Genomic DNA, 16,098 nt, shown 5'->3' with positions numbered 1-16,098 from the left:
AAAATTTACCATTATTTCTCTTACAGTTATCTGCTCAGCTAAAATGAACGTGGGCTTTGCATTGGATGCATCAAGCAAGACGGGAGAGGAGAACTTTGTATCAACGTTGAAATTCGCAGTAAATGTGTCTAAGTACGTAAACGTGGATGCAGCCGACACTTGGATTTTTCTAGCATACGGGAATCAAAAACGAGTGTTTAAAACAAGATCAGACCTTGATTCCTTAATGCCTGAGTATGAACAGTTCCCCAACGCAACAGAAACTCTCGTGGGAGCTACGCTGACAAACATGGTAGAACAGTTTTTGGACGAGGGTCATCAAAGAGATGCTGTCGACATTGCGATTTTGATCGCAAGTCAAATATCTATGGACGATATAGGTCACCCTGCAGTCATGTTAAAGAAGCAAAATGCAACTGTTTTTGCACTTGGGATTGGAAATGATTACTCGGGGGGTCAATTGACAGAAGTAGCTTCGGACCCTGATAGTGATTACTTCATTGCTTTGAGCAGCTGGAATGGATTGGATGAGTATTTGGCAAAGAAATTAGCAAGGAAAATCTGCCAAGGTAGGTATTGAGTATTGAGTAAAATTCTGCAAAATATACAAAAGTTTAGGGCCTTTGGGAAATAATGAGTCCTTCATGGGTTTGTTCATTTCCCAGAGAAATGTCAGATATTTTTTCACCAAAGCCCTTTCTGGGGGTTTTGTCTTTGCTTTTGTCCATATTCATATTGTAAGTTGTGATTGCAAATTCCATTTAAGAGGAGTGAGCTGACACCTACTCCAAGATAATTTGCTTTTCTTTTTTCTATTGGAATAGTTGAGGACAGTTGTGCGAGTTCTCCCTGCCAAAACGATGGTAAATGCAATAGTTTCAAGGGTAGCTACAACTGCACATGCTCTGTGGGATTCTACGGCGACCAGTGTGAGAAAAGTGAGGAACTCTTAGACTATTAATGTCGATAACAAATTAATGGATATATAAATAATAAACAAATAGATTGATGAGTAGTCTACAATTCAATTTTACATTCGTGATATCTACGAGACTAGCTCGCATTTCCCTCACTTATAAGAGTTTTTGCCACAAGTTGCGCTTCTAAACGCAACTCAGTGTCGATGTGAAATAAGTGTACCAGATATAACTAGTATCCAGGAACGTAAGGAAGATCTTCCAAGATATTTACCACACATTAGTGTTTTACTACATCCTGGGGTTTGTCAGGTTCTGCCAAGATGGTGACATCACTTCACATACATTGGGTGAAAAGATGATGCCAAGTTTGTCACAAGTAAAGCAATATCAAGTATATTTTTAACCCTAAGGTCATTATAGAATTTTTTTGTTAGGGGAGCACTTTTAAGTGCTCATTATTGACAAAGCGTTTCGTGAAGGTTCAGGAAATGTTCTCGAAATGTCGTTTCTTCGCCCAGGTCGTTCCCTGGAATATCTGTCTCTCGGATGTTTCGTAGATGATGCGAACACACACGCTCTTATTTCGATGGAAAATGGAAATGCAACATTTTTAGATGTACCATATCGAACAAGAGACAAGGCAGTCATGAAATGCGCTTTAGAGGCCGCTAAAAACGACTACAAGGCGTTTGCTCTTCAAAATGGCGGCGAGTGCTTCTCCGGTTCCGCAGCTCTTAGCAGATACGCTATGTATGGTGACGCACATTGTCCTGATGGAGGAAAAGGCAGTCCCCTCATCAATGAGGTTTATCTTCTTGGAGGTTGGTTAATTTTTTCTGTTAATATAAAGTTAGATGTCCTTCAAGATAACAAAAAAAAAACAAACAAACAAAAAAAAAGTCGTCGCTCAAGTTAGCACTATCGTATTTTCGTTTCAGCTAATCATTCTGCTTTCCCTAACTCTATTTTTATGAAATAAAAGCCAAGTGTGGAAAGATGTTACGAAATAGCCTGATTCACGTCTCGAAATCAACGGTTCGAGGTTCGTCTTACAAAGGATCCTGGAACGTTCCAGTTCTAAATGGAAGTTACTCTTGGTGTCCAACTGATGGTGACTCCCGCCCATATTTTGAAATTGATCTAGGTAAGTCTTGCGTTTTAACATTGCCGTTTTTAATGGACATATGAAAAATTTTGATAATAATAACCGCAATGTATGTGTGAGTCGTAAACGAGAACTTAGAGACGCGGGAAGATTGAAAATCTTATGAGTTGAGTGTCGAAGAAATTGCGGAATTGCACGGATTATACTTCTCTAAGTTCTGGGATTAGTCTGGGCAAGTTGCATCACCTTTTCACCTGAACAGGCACGTAACTTTGGCCAATCACAACCTGGTCTCGCGTGTTTTCCCGAGCTTCAGGGAGGCTGATTGCTCGAACTTACGATTTCATTGGCACTCTGCGACTTTCACCTTTGTTTTGATTGGCCGTTGTGATATCTTTAGCTTTGGTTTTACAACTTTCTATTGCAAATCTCTCTTAATCTTTGATAAGGTTTGTATCCCACTTTAAATGATTACACTTTTAACCAGTTTGTTTTATTTTATGTTTTTTGTTTTTTATTTTTCTCTCTACAGGGAGAGAAGTATACTTGACTAAACTCTTTGTGCAAGGAAAGCTGGGCGCAGCGAACTCAATGGAGAAAATCTGTGTGAATTATACTTCGGATAGTGAAACTCCTGATGGGGATTTGCCTTGTACTGTGAGTTAAGATTCCTTATTCCCCCTTATTTCCTGTTCCGTATCGCATCCTTTCAACTTGTAGTCAAGATTCCGTAAGTTACAAGGAATGATAGACCTATTAAATTTTCCCTAAAGTAGCTTTTGATCGATGCTTACGAAACGTCAAAAGAAGCAAGTTTTAAAAATTTCCGAATCTCAGCTATTCGCAGCTATACAAGTTTAGCACGGTCATGTGACTAGATGCGTCATAAGCAGCAGTTGTTAGAAAAAAACAAGAACAAAAGCAAAAGATAAGGACTACAACTACAACACGGTGGACGGTCGACGCTCTAATTATTTGTTATCATTAACTATTAACAAATTGCTATTTACCAGGCATCTTTTAACATGATTCTATTCAGAATTACGTTTTATTGTTGAGAAGACGCTTTCAAGCGCAAGAATATCTCCAATCAACTGTCGACCCTAGCTTACGCGTCGAGTTAAATTTCTATTAATCGACCAAACGTTTGATCGTTATTATATGATCAGCCGAATTCTACGCGCACTTTGATTAGCTCTTAAAGGCGCATGGCAATGTAAAATCTATTTGTTAAATAGTTGCAGATCAGTAGCAGCAAAATGTTTCTTTTTCTTACCAAAAAAAAAAAGTCAAAAGAGCGGAAAAAATGTTTTACATTTTATTATTACTAAGTGATGAAATGGTCAGAAAGGGTTTAAATCGCGGCTTGTTACAGACAAGAAGGACTTGAAGCATACAGCAATATTAGGACCACAATGAATCATTTTTATCACTCAGTCTAGCGATAATATGATTGTATTCATGGAATAAATTTTATTTCAGCTTTTTGAAAAGCATATGTCAGGTCAAAATGGAGACTACGGCTATGACCATGGGGTGTCACCACCTTTCCTCATCGATTCAGTGCGCCTGGCGCCTTCTTCCAATAGTCATGATGGCAGGTGCTTGAGAACAGATCTTGAAGGCTGCGTGACGACCGTGACAGAGGGAGAAGAAGTGACGAAAGGTAGCGCTAGAAGCAGCGTTGTGCTTAGTTGCTATGTGTATAAGTAATCGACCCTTACCGTTGATTTTTTTCAGTCACTGACCTTAAGCTCCATATTCTTGTTTTCTTTTGAAAATTTGACTGAATGGGGTTCTGCTTAATTAATATGATCTTCTATTTTCCTATTTATTTAACTTTTAATTTATTATTTGTCGAAGGTTGCTACCCAACACAGAGGAACAAATGTTGCGTTTTCCCATTCTGGTACATGGGACATCAACGATACTCGTGTATTAAGGACAATCACAACCAACCATGGTGTGCAACCACTGATAATTATGACAGAGACCAACTCTGGGACAATTGCCAAGGTACATTTATCATAGCAATTGGCTCTATGTTAATTAATTTTTTATCGGATTGTTATTTTTCTATTAAAGTTCCCAAAAATATATTTGCTCGAACATCAACCTCTATGATGTCTTTATTGTTTATAGCTGCAAAATACTTTTTTGCTTTGTTTTAAGTCTTTGTCAACCAAGTTCTGAATTCCATAGAGGGATATAAAACTACGTATTATGAGCGATTCTCTATCTTCCACTATAGCTAAGGCCGGTTTGGATGCCATTTCGTTTTCCGACAATCTCAAAAATGATATGATATGATAGACAAGAATCTGGCGCCTTTAAACGTTGTGGTGATATATGGAGCTAGCCTTAATGCATATCTACAATAGTTCATTTGTCCGGCCTGTTGCCAACATGCCTTTTAAAATTGTAGGAATTTCAAGCCCCTGTGACACAACGCCATGTCACAATGGTGGTACTTGTGTTGAAAACTTGGAGGATTGGACTTATAATTGTATTTGTGATGATGGGTTGTTAGATGGTAATTGCCAGGATGGTGAGTATTAATTTTTTTGTTGGATTCATCGATAAAATATTGCTTTAATGATCAAACATGTTAACATGTATGCATGGGTAAAAACTTACATGAATTTGTTATAATGATAATAACAATAAAGTAATAAAAAATCAACTGCAATTTTTCAACTCTCCAGGTGCTCACCTCATTCAAAGTTTTGTTGTCGTTGTTTTTTTAAATGCTACTGTGTAGATTATGATGAATGCTTTAACAGCCCTTGTCAGAATGAAGGAACATGTGTAAACACCTTTGGAAGTTACAGGTGTGAGTGTAATCATGGATACAGCGGCAAAAATTGTCACTTAAGTAAGTGAGAAACCTCCATGTTTTGTAACGTATTGTTGTGAGCGGACATGCTTTCACCTAAAAATATAATTTACTGTTTATTAGAAAGTTAAGTTTAAATGACAGCTAGGGGAAATCAGACAAAGGAAATACTAGTTTTCATAAAAGTGGCGCACTAGGATCATATAGTTTGAGAACAATGCCAAGTTCAGTTCTTTACGATTCCTGTTCTGATATTGTGCCACGAATCAGTCTCTATTTGTATACAGTAACCGAGTATTCTTTCAAACTAAATTCCTTTAATCTCTTACTATTTTTAGTAACTTCACAAGTTTTGTAATATTTGCATTATATCTCCAGATTGTAGTTACAACAAGATTGAATTAGTTTTCGTGGTAGATGGCTCTTCTAGTATTGAATACCATGGCGAAAATAACTTCCATATGATGAAAGATTTCATGAAGAACCTCACTCGTTCATTCAGTGTTTCAAGTTCCGGCACGCGTGTGGGAGTGGTAGTTTACTCAACAAATTCTACTGTTGTGTTCACACTGAATCAGTACGCAAGCCCTGAAAGAGTAGAGGAGGCGATTGATAATATCGTTTATCCAAGTGGTGGAACGTACAGCGGAAAGGCCTTGTACCAGACGGCAAATAAACTCTTTGATGATGCTGTAGTTCGGGACAATGTTCCAAAGGTATTAGTGCTTCTCACGGACGGGGTTTCCACCGACGACGTCATACAACCTGCGACGCTATTGAATAATAAGGATGTGATTGTTTTTGTGGTGGGAATTGGTGAGAATATTAATTATTCCCAGCTCACCCAGATTGCTTACGGTCGATCAGAACACGTCTTCAAAACGGAATTTTCGTCACTTGGATTTGTAATGAATAACATCAGAGGAGCCATATGCAGAGGTAGCTTGATTTTTTATCCGTGTTAATCTTTCTGGTTTCTTACCACTTCTTTCATACCTTTCTATCTTTCTAACCTGGTATTTTCTTACTTCCTATGAGCTGAAGCTAGTTTTTACTCGTCACAAAACTTGAAGTGGCACGAAATATCGCTATGTTGCCTTCGAAGTTTAAAACGCCTTTGAATAAAAGAAAAACAAAGCAAAAGTAAACGAACAAACATTTAAAAAAACAACTCAAAATAACAACAATGACAGTAGCATGAGCTAAGTACTAACAGGAGTACTGACAGTCGCTCCATTGGTTAAAATGTTTTGTTTTTTCGTGTATTTGATTACTTTCTCTTTTTTTTTCTTTTTTTTTTTATTTGCAGTTCAAATGAATGAAATACCATAGTCACTAAGATGCAAATTATTTTCTTCTTTGTAATTCTGTACTTCACCGGTTTTACTTTACAGAAGTGGACGGCTGCTCAGACAATCCATGTCACTTCAATGGAGTTTGTACAGATGCCGGCTTGAAATGCGCGTGTGCACAGGGATTCCAGGGTGACTTGTGTACTGAAGGTTTGTAATGTGGGTGAAAACTGCTCCTAAAAGAACAAACTTAGTGAATAATGAAGAATGATCACATGTGGCTCCGTAGATTTAGAAGGCCCTTCGGTTCAGTCTCATTAAACAAAACCAAGGCACTCAAAACAGCCAAAAAACGCGGGAAAAAGGAAGTGTGTAAGTAGCAATTGGCTTTATTTTTTCACGGACTGTTTGACTCGGTGGTGCCAGTTTGCTAAATCAATCACGTTGCGTTTGTATGCAAAAGCAAATTAATCTATCCCTCACTTGAAAATCAAAGTAACTCAGTTGATTACGGCCGCACAAAGGTGGAAAATTCTGACCTGAACATTTTCTTTTTTTTAAATTACACAGATGTAAAGGAATGCTCAGAACACGGAGTGAGCTGTGAATCTGGAAAGAAGTGCACCGAGGGTTTGGGTGGATTTGATTGCACCTGTAGTGATTCCTCGAACTATGGCGACAACTGTGATAAAGGTCAGTATAAGAATCTGTATAGAATCGAGATATGAGCCTGCATCTCCTATGCAGATTACTTCCGCAATGTTGTTCCGTTGGCTTGTTATGGATGCTCGGCATTTCAGTTCCACATCAATTGACTATTTTCATTTGTTACAGATTGCTCCAAGGCGTTCACCATTCTGTTCTTGCTGGATAGTTCCTATAACGTGGGAGAGGACAATGTAACACGTCAAGTAGAGTTTATTATCACGACGGCATCAACGTTCAGTCACAGTAGCATCGGTGTTATAGCATATGCAACAGACACCCAATATTTAATCAGCCCAGGAAACTCATCCAGTTTCTCCGAGTTCGCAAATATGTTACGAAACGCTAATTATTCCATGGGTAAATACAAAAACCTGGGAAAAGCACTAACGATGGCACTAGAGGAAACAAAGTTGTTTGATGAAACTACGGCGTCAGTTGTTGTCGCAATGGTCGCTGGGAAGGCCGAGGATGATTATGCAGTACCTGCTTCCCTGCTTCGTCAAAGAGGTGTCACCATCATCGGTTTGCCGTTGGGTTCACATTACAGCATGTCCCAACTAAACATGTTGGTTACCAAGCCGAGTGAGGAGCACTTATTGAAGGCAGAATTTGCTGATCTGACGCATTTTATCAGCACTACAAGAAACAAAATTTGCAAAGGTTTGTAGTTTTAAGAAAGAAGCGAATAAACTTGCCGCAGATATTTCGAAAGAACGAGCTAAGGCAGAAAAGGAAGGGTGAATATAAGGGAACGCGGGCCATCTTCTAAACAGTATATGAATTAATTTTGTTGTGTTCCTAACGGAAATGTCTCTGTGTCTATCGTAGCTTCAAATCCATGTTCCAGTTCTGACTGCTCATCTGCTGAGATCTGCGTGAACAACTATGGCGAAAGTGGAGGATTTAGATGCGTAACAGGTTAGATTCGTCATGGAAGCTAAAAAGTAGCCGGGTGTGAGTGGCAGCAGGGAATTTAATTGAGTAGTGCTGGCGTAACATGTTAGTCTAATTTAGACTAATAACGTAAATAGATAAACTGTAATTCAATTTGACTGGTGTAATTGTATTGTAATTTGTGCATTGTAAGTAGTGCAAGTTAATGTAGTGTAAGCATCGTATAAGAAGTAAGTATAGTGTAAATACATATGTAAGTATAATATATAAGAAAAAAATTTAAAAAATAGTAAATAAAAAAAAAAGGAAAAAAAAAGTAGCGGGGTGTGAGTGGTGACAGGGAATTTAATTGTGTAGTGCTGGCGTAACATGTTAGTCTAATTTAGAAATAAGACACCTGATACCAGAGTTGTTGTTTTGTCGTGTTCATAGATTCATGCTCTCTCAACCCGTGCCAAAATGGCGGAAACTGCTCCTCCGATTCTTCTGGAAGCTACACTTGCGCATGTCCGCATGGAATTGGAGGGCAAAACTGCACAGAAGGTAAGTCTAGAGAAACCATCACTAAGAACTTTTCCAGGATGTAAGTGGCCTTTTTGCAGAAGAAGGCGTTGGATTCTAGGTCGAACGGTCAGCGATAAAACCTCGGCCGGGGTCATTGTGTCACTTTTACTCTCATCTTGCCTGTTTCGTTTACGGATTATGAACTGTCGAGAAACTTGGCTGAATTTTTTCCCATCCTTTTAGAGCATAGTTTCTTGGAGACTTCCCACCATCTGGCTCAGTATTGGGCTATCGTCTTACCTGCTTCCAGGTTCAGTCTCCTTTGCTCGCTTCGTCGTCCATGCACCTTCTCCACCTGTTCAGGGAATGACTTTGACTCATCTTATCTCGTGGGTTCAATCATAGAGCACGTTAGGTAGCAGTTATGTTCTATTTTCTAAACATGTATGCCCAATTGAACTTTACCAACGCCTAAAAAAATCGCCGAGCCTTACGAAACATTCGGAGGTAACATGCAAGGGCTACACTAATATCCTGTCCAGATGGAGTAATGATATCATTATTCGCTTCATGCTAGACAATAAGCCCCAGATGTTATTCAAGTCGATCCCATTTGTGCAATTTGCGTTTTATGAGTTCTCTTCTTCTTCTTCTTCTTCTTCTTCTTCTTCTTTTTCTTCTTCTTCTTCTTCTTCTTCTTCTTCTTCTTCTCCGCTGCTTATTAAAATTTGCTTTTTATATCATACATAGATATTATCAATGAGTGTGATTCAGCGCCATGCATACACGGAGGAACGTGTATTAATCACCTGGGACATTTTGAATGCGAATGCGGAAAAGACTATGTTGGACCACAGTGTGAATTAGGTAAGTTGTAGCTGTGGTTGAAAGTGGAATAAGAAAAAACATGAATGGTTATGAAAATAGTACAAAATCAATAAAATCGTGTTGGTAAATGGGAATTTATTGTTAATGTTTCCTTTTCCACTGATAATGTTATAGTGAGTGTGAAGATTCTCTTCCAGAGGAATGGTGTTAATAATGAAATTCACTATTTGTTAACAGCTTGCGTCAATCAGAAGTTCAACTTGATATTTGTCATGGACGGATCAGGAAGCATAGAAAGTCAGGGTAAAGGCAACTTCCAGCGGTCTAAAGACTTCGTGATTGATATGGTGCAGTCGTTCAACATTGGCAAAGACGATACGCATGTGGCTGTTGTTCTTTACTCAGAAAAAGCGCAAGTGGTGCTAAAATTAGGTAAATATGTCGACGAAGTCGAGAAAATCGTAGATAAAATTGAAGAAATGTCTTACCCCGGAGGGAAAACCAACACTGGATATGCATTGGATGAAGTTCGCAAAGAAGTATTCAAAGACATCAAAGGGTCACGTAAAACTGTACCGAATGTTGTGATGGTGTTGACGGATGGTTTGTCGCATGATGACGTTGAAGAACCTGCGGAAGAACTTCGTGATGAGGGTGCAACTATTATTAGTCTTGGTGTGGGCTGTTGTTATGACAATGAGGAGCTGAGAGAGATGGCCTCTGATCCTGTTGATGAGCACGTGTTTGCAGTCAGTTTTTCGGCCTTAAGCGAGATTAAAGGTCTAGTGCGGGAACAGATCTGTCACGGTAAGACTTCATAACAGAAAAAAGTGACTGGTTTTATCACAGAACTTGTAGAGCAGCTTTGAAAGTGAAATAAGAAGCAGAATGTTAAGGACCATGTTCTTTGTTTGCCTCCCCATAACAGAAACCAAACCCCGTATGACAGTAATAGCCGTTTCTCAAGGAAGAGATCTCCGGCCTGTGGGTGCAAACCCATTGTTTGTAATCCGAACCAATTTTTTCATCCCAAGCACAGTAATTCTTTCCGATTTTCTTTTTTTCATGGAAAGAAACTCCACCAATGAAAAAATTTCTCGAGCGAAGTATAAGCTCCGTCAGTGGAGGTTTTCATTTTGAAATCCGTGTCTATCTTCTCCTTCTTTTTCCCTCGTCGTCATTCACTTTTTTCCATGCGATTTTGTTGTTTTTCCACCTTAACAAGCTAATAGTTTATACCTTCCCTCACGCCCAAGGTAATTGTTTAAGTTTGCCTTTTGCAATCCTCGTCGATCTTCTCCATTCTCTGCTGTCGTTGTTCCTTTTTAGCTTACCTCTTCGATTTTCCACATTTTTCTTGTCACATAGGAAGTTTGACTTGTTGTACGGAGGACGAAATGAACGTTAATGAGTTCCTCTAATGTCTTGTATTTTTGATGTGTTGTCTAGCCATCGACTATTGCCACAGTGATCCCTGTCTCAATGGTGGAACCTGCATCAGTCAGCTAACGGACTATCATTGTAAATGCCCATCTGGTTGGCAAGGAAAGGATTGTGCAACTGGTAACTGCTTGTCATTATCAGAAATACAAAAACGTTTCTTTTGGAAAATGTGAAAAGCTTTTTAGCTTCTGACAAAACTGCCCGGCATTCTAATGGCTGTTACTCGACGAAAAAAAAAAAGGGTTTGGTTGGATATATTCTCACTATTCAAACGGGGAAAGGGGTTGAATAAAGATCACCTGGTCACCAAGGAGGTAGGGGAGGTTCACCGAAGAAAATTATTTCGTTATTAACAACACTTGTAGTTTGCTTCTCTTACGGAAAGCGCTAGCTATTAAAATGAAGATAAACAGTGTTCTCAAAATACTAAATATGAAGTACTAATGGTCTTTATATTTTCAGACGTAGATGAATGTGACACTGGTATCACTCATTGCTCAGAAAATCAAGTGTGCCAGAACTTTCCTGGAGGATCTGCATGCGTGTGTTCAAACAACCGATTTGGAGCAAATTGTACCACGCGTAAGTCATACAGGCCGAGTGGGATTAACAAAACAAATGAATAATTAAATTATTGGTGCTTAGAGAGGAATTTCTTCTAGAATTCCTTACACCTTCTTAATATGACCTTTTAATTATTTATAATGAATATGACTGACTTCCCAGTCTCATTTCCCTTCATAAACTGCGATAAATTTTAGAAAATAACACATTTTCGCCTTTTTTTTCATTTTGGAGCATGCTAGGATTTTGGGAGAAAATGGCTTCAAATCTGATTCTAAGCCGGCTTGTATTTTCCAAATAATCAGTTTGCCAACAGGATTAGGGGCATCAGAAGGCCATAGTGTTAATTCATCGATATCTCTTCTTCCGAAAATATACCTGCATTTTTCCACTATTTGTTACTTCCGTCTTAGTGCGTATTCTTTGGTTAAAATATTAAACTTCTGTCACTGAAAGGAACAAAGGATTTATCTACTTTTTTAATTCCTTCCTTTCTTTTTTCAACTTAGAATGCAAATACACTCAATTTGACGTAGCCTTCCTCCTGGACTCTTCGGGTAGCATTAACAACGCCGGCGAACACAATTATCAGATCATGAAAGACTTTATTAAAGGCATCGTTAAATCGTTTGTCGTTGGCCCAGATGACACAACTGTCGCTGTAGCAACATTTTCGAGCTCTTCGCGTTTCCTTGTGCAATTTGATTTCTCAAAATATTCCACAAAAGAGGCAATCGTAGATGCTGTGCAAAATATTCCATACTATGGCGGATATACTTACACTGGCAATGCTTTGTATCGTGTACGAACTCGTCTCTTCCCGCTAGCACGAGTTGGAGTCCCGCATATCCTTATTGTTCTCACGGATGGTCGAGCAAATGATGACGTGGACGATCACGCCGAGGCCCTTCGTGATACAGGCGTCCACATTATTTCTGTTGGTGTCGGCAACGCGGATCATCGGGAGCTCGAAGAGATTGCCAGCAAGCCCGCCGATGAGAATGTGTTTATTGCAAGTTTTGACTCAGTTGTAAGTCTTGCTAGCTCTATTCTGGAGGACGTCTGCAAAGGTGAGCGAAAGCAGAAACAATTCTTTAGTTTTTGTGAACATTTCTGCAAGCGAGAGGTTAGCGCGTTTGTGCGAGTTTGGCATAGTACATGGATAAATAGAAGGGTTCTTGAAATATCGTTTCCCATAAACCCTCTCAGCAAGTGTTCCATAGCTGTAATTAGTTTTCCAGTGTAGTTTACGCAAATATTGTGGTTCACAAACTCGATCCTTTTTGTCTCTTTCTACAGTTGTTGATCATTGCATTGGAAGTCCTTGCAGAAATAATGGTACTTGCAATAACCTGCTGAACGTGTACAACTGCACTTGCCCTGGTGGTTTCAAAGGCAGAAGCTGCGAAGGTTTGTTTTTAATTGTTTTTGATATGGACCAATGTGAATGGGTTAAAGTAGTAAGTTGACATCCTTTCTTGATTTTAGGTGGTGTTTCATACAACATTGTAGCGTTTTCCTACGACCAAAGTTGTCATGATCATGTTTTTACCAAACAACAGTCATTTATTTGCTCACTGTTACAGGTGATGTTATAACTTTCTCTACTTTCAGAGGTTGACCACTGTTATGAAAGTCCTTGCAAAAATAATGGAACTTGTTACAACTTTGAAGCTAATTACACATGTGGATGCCCACCAGAGTTTAAAGGGAAAAACTGTGAAGGTCTGTTAGTATCAATGATTTTTTCAGATTAGTCTTGCTCCAACAGTACTTCTTCATGTTATGTTGCTAGTTAAAAAGAATCACCAAGTCAAGTTTTGATACCTTTCTTATAATTATAAAAATTAATTACCAGTAGATTTGCCCTTCTTTACTTACGGATCACCTGGGAGACACCATTTAACAGCAGCTTTGAAGGTTCATTCTAGAAACAGTGTTACAATTAGTAGAGAAAGATGTTTTTCGTCTTGTCACGAGCGTGGGACATAGAAAAAAATCTGAGTCCCCAAGAAGAATCGAACCTCAGGCCTTGGGATTACACGCTCCGATCCTCTACCACTGAGCCACAGAGACTCCACGGTGAGCGAGGTCTATTATTATAATTTAACATATACTAATCCTTATTTTCTTGGCAGATCGAAAACATTGTTACGATTCTCCTTGTTTAAACGATGGAACTTGCCACGACCTTGGGGACAGTTATACTTGTGACTGTCCGAGGGGATTTGAAGGCGTTGATTGCGAAGGTAAATTGAATTTTAACTCCTTTCCTCTCTTCCATTTTACAATGTGTACCAGGTCGAGTACAAAATTTTGTAGAATGATGAAACCACGATTGTACTAACTGAATCGTTTCTCCAAAAATTTCTCTTTTTCGGCTTTGAAAGAGAAGAAATTAACAATAAGGACGTTATTTTATTTCTATAGTGGTTGACCATTGTAGTGAAAGTCCTTGCCAAAACAATGGGACCTGTCTTAATCTTGCCAACAACCACACTTGTGACTGTGCTATGGGATTTACAGGGAAGTACTGCGAAGGTTTGTATGGTACTTTGATTGATCAACTAAACGAAAAGAGCGAGGAATTACTCTATAATCATTACGATCATCAGGCAAGAATAACCATATTCCTTTTATTCTATTTATCTATTTGAAGCCGTGGATCATTGTCGTTACAGTCCCTGCTTGAATAACGGAACCTGCCAAAATTTTCCGGACAACTACACCTGTGATTGTACATCAGGGTTTTCAGGACCAAGCTGTGAAAGTGAGTATCACATAGGGTAGACATGATGTGAAAGAGGCCTCCTACTTTCTCTCCTCCTCCCTTTAATTCCTCTCTTGTACTCTTCTTCGAGAAAAAGCTGGTTTTCACGAAAACTTGTCAGATTAAATCCTGCTTACATTAGTATAGCGTGGAAATCTTCGATACTTTCCAGTCTTTTTCGTCAATCGCTTATGTCATTGGGCTAATTTTTCGTTATCTCTCTCTTGTATTTGCAGCCAAAGATCACTGCTTCGACTACCCATGTCAGAATAATGGAACATGTCACAGTAATTCTGAAAACTACACGTGTTCATGTCTTCCAAGTTACACCGGACAGAACTGTGAAGGTTTGTATCATACAAAACTTACTTTGCGCCAAATGCACAATCTCATAACTTGTGCTCTGTCCAAAAACCCTTAGCTTAAAAAATGGGATCAAGTTCAAAACCTTGGTTACAAAAAATGAGTTTATATGTTTATGAGTATTACTAATCAGAAACATGTATTGTGTTTTATTTGTAGCTATGGATCATTGTCACTACAGTCCCTGCTTTAATAATGGAACTTGCCAAAATTTTCCAGACAAGTACACCTGCGATTGTATGGCAGGGTTTACAGGACGAAGCTGTGAGAGTGAGTATCACTAGGATAGACATGATGTGAAAGAGGCCTTCCAATTTCTTTCATATTAAATTTGATTTCTCTCTTATCTTCTTTCTTACTCTTTGGCAAAGAACTTTTGGCGAAAAATTTCAAGAAAACTTGTCAGTGTAAATCATGCTTACATGACTATAGCGTGGAAATTTCAGATACTTTCCTGTCTTTTTTGTCAATCGATAGCGTCATTGTTCTTATTCTCTGTTAACTCTGTCTTGTATTTGCAGCCAAAGATCACTGCTTTTACAACCCATGTCAAAATAATGGAACATGTGATAGTAATTCCGAAAACTACACTTGTTCGTGTCCTCCAAATTACACTGGAAAAAGCTGTGAAGGTTTGTTGTTTAGGGAGTTTTTTGAAAAAACCAATTTTACAAAACCTTTCCTATGTCAAATAATCAATCTCGCCGCTTTTACTTTGTATTTTCAAGTATTGGATTAAAGGATCCACCATTCCCGTGTTCTCAAAACCCTAAATTAAGATGAACTTCCGAACCTTTTTTTTAACTGTTTTGTAAAAAAAATTTCTTTTTATCAATAGCCTTTGATCATTGTCGCTACAGTCCCTGCTTGAACAATGGAACCTGCTATAATTTGCCAATCAACTTCACCTGTCATTGTATGCCAGGGTTTTCAGGACCAAGCTGCGAGAGTGAGTATCAAAGAAGAAACAGTTGACGCGAAAAAAAACTTTGGTCTTTCTTCCCTCGTACTCATCCTCCTCCTTCTTCCTCCTTCCCCTTGTCCTTCTTTACCTCAGTCTATTTCTCCTACTTCCCCTTTCCCGCTCCTCCTCCTTCTGCTCCCTATTATAAATTTTCCGCTAGTACTCCTTCGCCTTCTTCCCCCCCCCCCCTATTTCTCCTCCGTCTTCTACTCTTTCTTCCTGTTCCTTCTCTTTCTTTCCCTTGTTTTTCCTCTTCGTCGTCCCTTTTTCCTTGAATGTCATGTCGGCCTCCTTTCCCTTTTTTTTCATAATTTGCTTTATTATCCACCTTCCCATCTGTCTTCATCTTCCTTGATATCTACGGTCTCATTCTGTTTTTCCCATTTTCCCATTTTCTTCGTTTCACTAATTTTATTTGAATTTCCTCTTTTCTTCTGTTTAGAAGTAGATTATTGTTATGATAGCCCTTGCCTTAATAACGGAACATGTCGCAGTCTTTTGAATAACTACACTTGCGCTTGTACAGAACAATTTCAAGGAGAGAATTGCGAAGGTTAGAACTCCACTTACTTTTCACTCTTTTTGTTAAATGTCGTCTTTATTTCTCTCAATCAGATTTGTACAGGAATTATAAATTTATTACTTCTTTTACTTGTTACTTCTATTTGTCTGCTCGATAGGGAGAAAAAAAAAATTTCTTGTCACTTTGCAGAAAAAGACAATTGCTTCGACAGCCCATGCAAAAATAGCGGAACTTGTCAAAATACAGTGGATGGCTTTCAATGCTTTTGTCAGGGAATGTTCAGTGGAAGGAATTGTGAACAAGGTCTGTTTCTTTCTTTACCTGAACACTCCACCATTTAAAACTTGAAAAATTTTGTTACTTTGTTGGAAACGCAGTTATTGG

At 38.7% G+C, this 16,098-nt stretch overlaps 1 protein-coding gene across 2 annotated transcripts in view; it reads left to right on the top strand.

Annotated features, from left to right (window-relative positions):
* The window catches only part of LOC113673533 (uncharacterized), a 40,658-nt gene that overhangs the window by 3,906 nt on the left and 20,654 nt on the right, over positions 1 to 16,098 (top strand). Inside the window, exons 2-32 of one of the 2 annotated variants that reach the window (XM_089206834.1) lie at positions 27 to 569; positions 825 to 938; positions 1,439 to 1,741; positions 1,903 to 2,064; positions 2,558 to 2,682; positions 3,508 to 3,691; positions 3,889 to 4,041; positions 4,451 to 4,573; positions 4,787 to 4,900; positions 5,240 to 5,800; positions 6,256 to 6,363; positions 6,724 to 6,846; positions 6,988 to 7,521; positions 7,690 to 7,779; positions 8,188 to 8,298; positions 9,010 to 9,126; positions 9,325 to 9,894; positions 10,537 to 10,650; positions 10,993 to 11,112; positions 11,604 to 12,164; positions 12,394 to 12,504; positions 12,709 to 12,819; positions 13,233 to 13,343; positions 13,525 to 13,635; positions 13,754 to 13,864; positions 14,101 to 14,211; positions 14,387 to 14,497; positions 14,749 to 14,859; positions 15,066 to 15,176; positions 15,634 to 15,744; positions 15,904 to 16,017. In XM_089206834.1, the coding sequence (XP_089062960.1) occupies positions 27 to 569; positions 825 to 938; positions 1,439 to 1,741; positions 1,903 to 2,064; positions 2,558 to 2,682; positions 3,508 to 3,691; positions 3,889 to 4,041; positions 4,451 to 4,573; positions 4,787 to 4,900; positions 5,240 to 5,800; positions 6,256 to 6,363; positions 6,724 to 6,846; positions 6,988 to 7,521; positions 7,690 to 7,779; positions 8,188 to 8,298; positions 9,010 to 9,126; positions 9,325 to 9,894; positions 10,537 to 10,650; positions 10,993 to 11,112; positions 11,604 to 12,164; positions 12,394 to 12,504; positions 12,709 to 12,819; positions 13,233 to 13,343; positions 13,525 to 13,635; positions 13,754 to 13,864; positions 14,101 to 14,211; positions 14,387 to 14,497; positions 14,749 to 14,859; positions 15,066 to 15,176; positions 15,634 to 15,744; positions 15,904 to 16,017 (6,054 nt within the window). The remainder of the gene's footprint in view (positions 1 to 26; positions 570 to 824; positions 939 to 1,438; positions 1,742 to 1,902; positions 2,065 to 2,557; positions 2,683 to 3,507; positions 3,692 to 3,888; positions 4,042 to 4,450; positions 4,574 to 4,786; positions 4,901 to 5,239; positions 5,801 to 6,255; positions 6,364 to 6,723; positions 6,847 to 6,987; positions 7,522 to 7,689; positions 7,780 to 8,187; positions 8,299 to 9,009; positions 9,127 to 9,324; positions 9,895 to 10,536; positions 10,651 to 10,992; positions 11,113 to 11,603; positions 12,165 to 12,393; positions 12,505 to 12,708; positions 12,820 to 13,232; positions 13,344 to 13,524; positions 13,636 to 13,753; positions 13,865 to 14,100; positions 14,212 to 14,386; positions 14,498 to 14,748; positions 14,860 to 15,065; positions 15,177 to 15,633; positions 15,745 to 15,903; positions 16,018 to 16,098) is intronic. The other variant, XM_089206835.1, reaches the window with a different exon arrangement.

The sequence above is a fragment of the Pocillopora damicornis genome, chromosome 5 (genome assembly GCF_964200805.1).
Source record: "Pocillopora damicornis chromosome 5, jaPocDami1.2, whole genome shotgun sequence".
Classification (NCBI taxonomy): Eukaryota; Metazoa; Cnidaria; class Anthozoa; order Scleractinia; family Pocilloporidae; genus Pocillopora; species Pocillopora damicornis.
The sequence above is the reverse complement of the archived record's forward strand: the minus strand, read 5'-3'. Positions and strand labels throughout refer to the sequence as shown.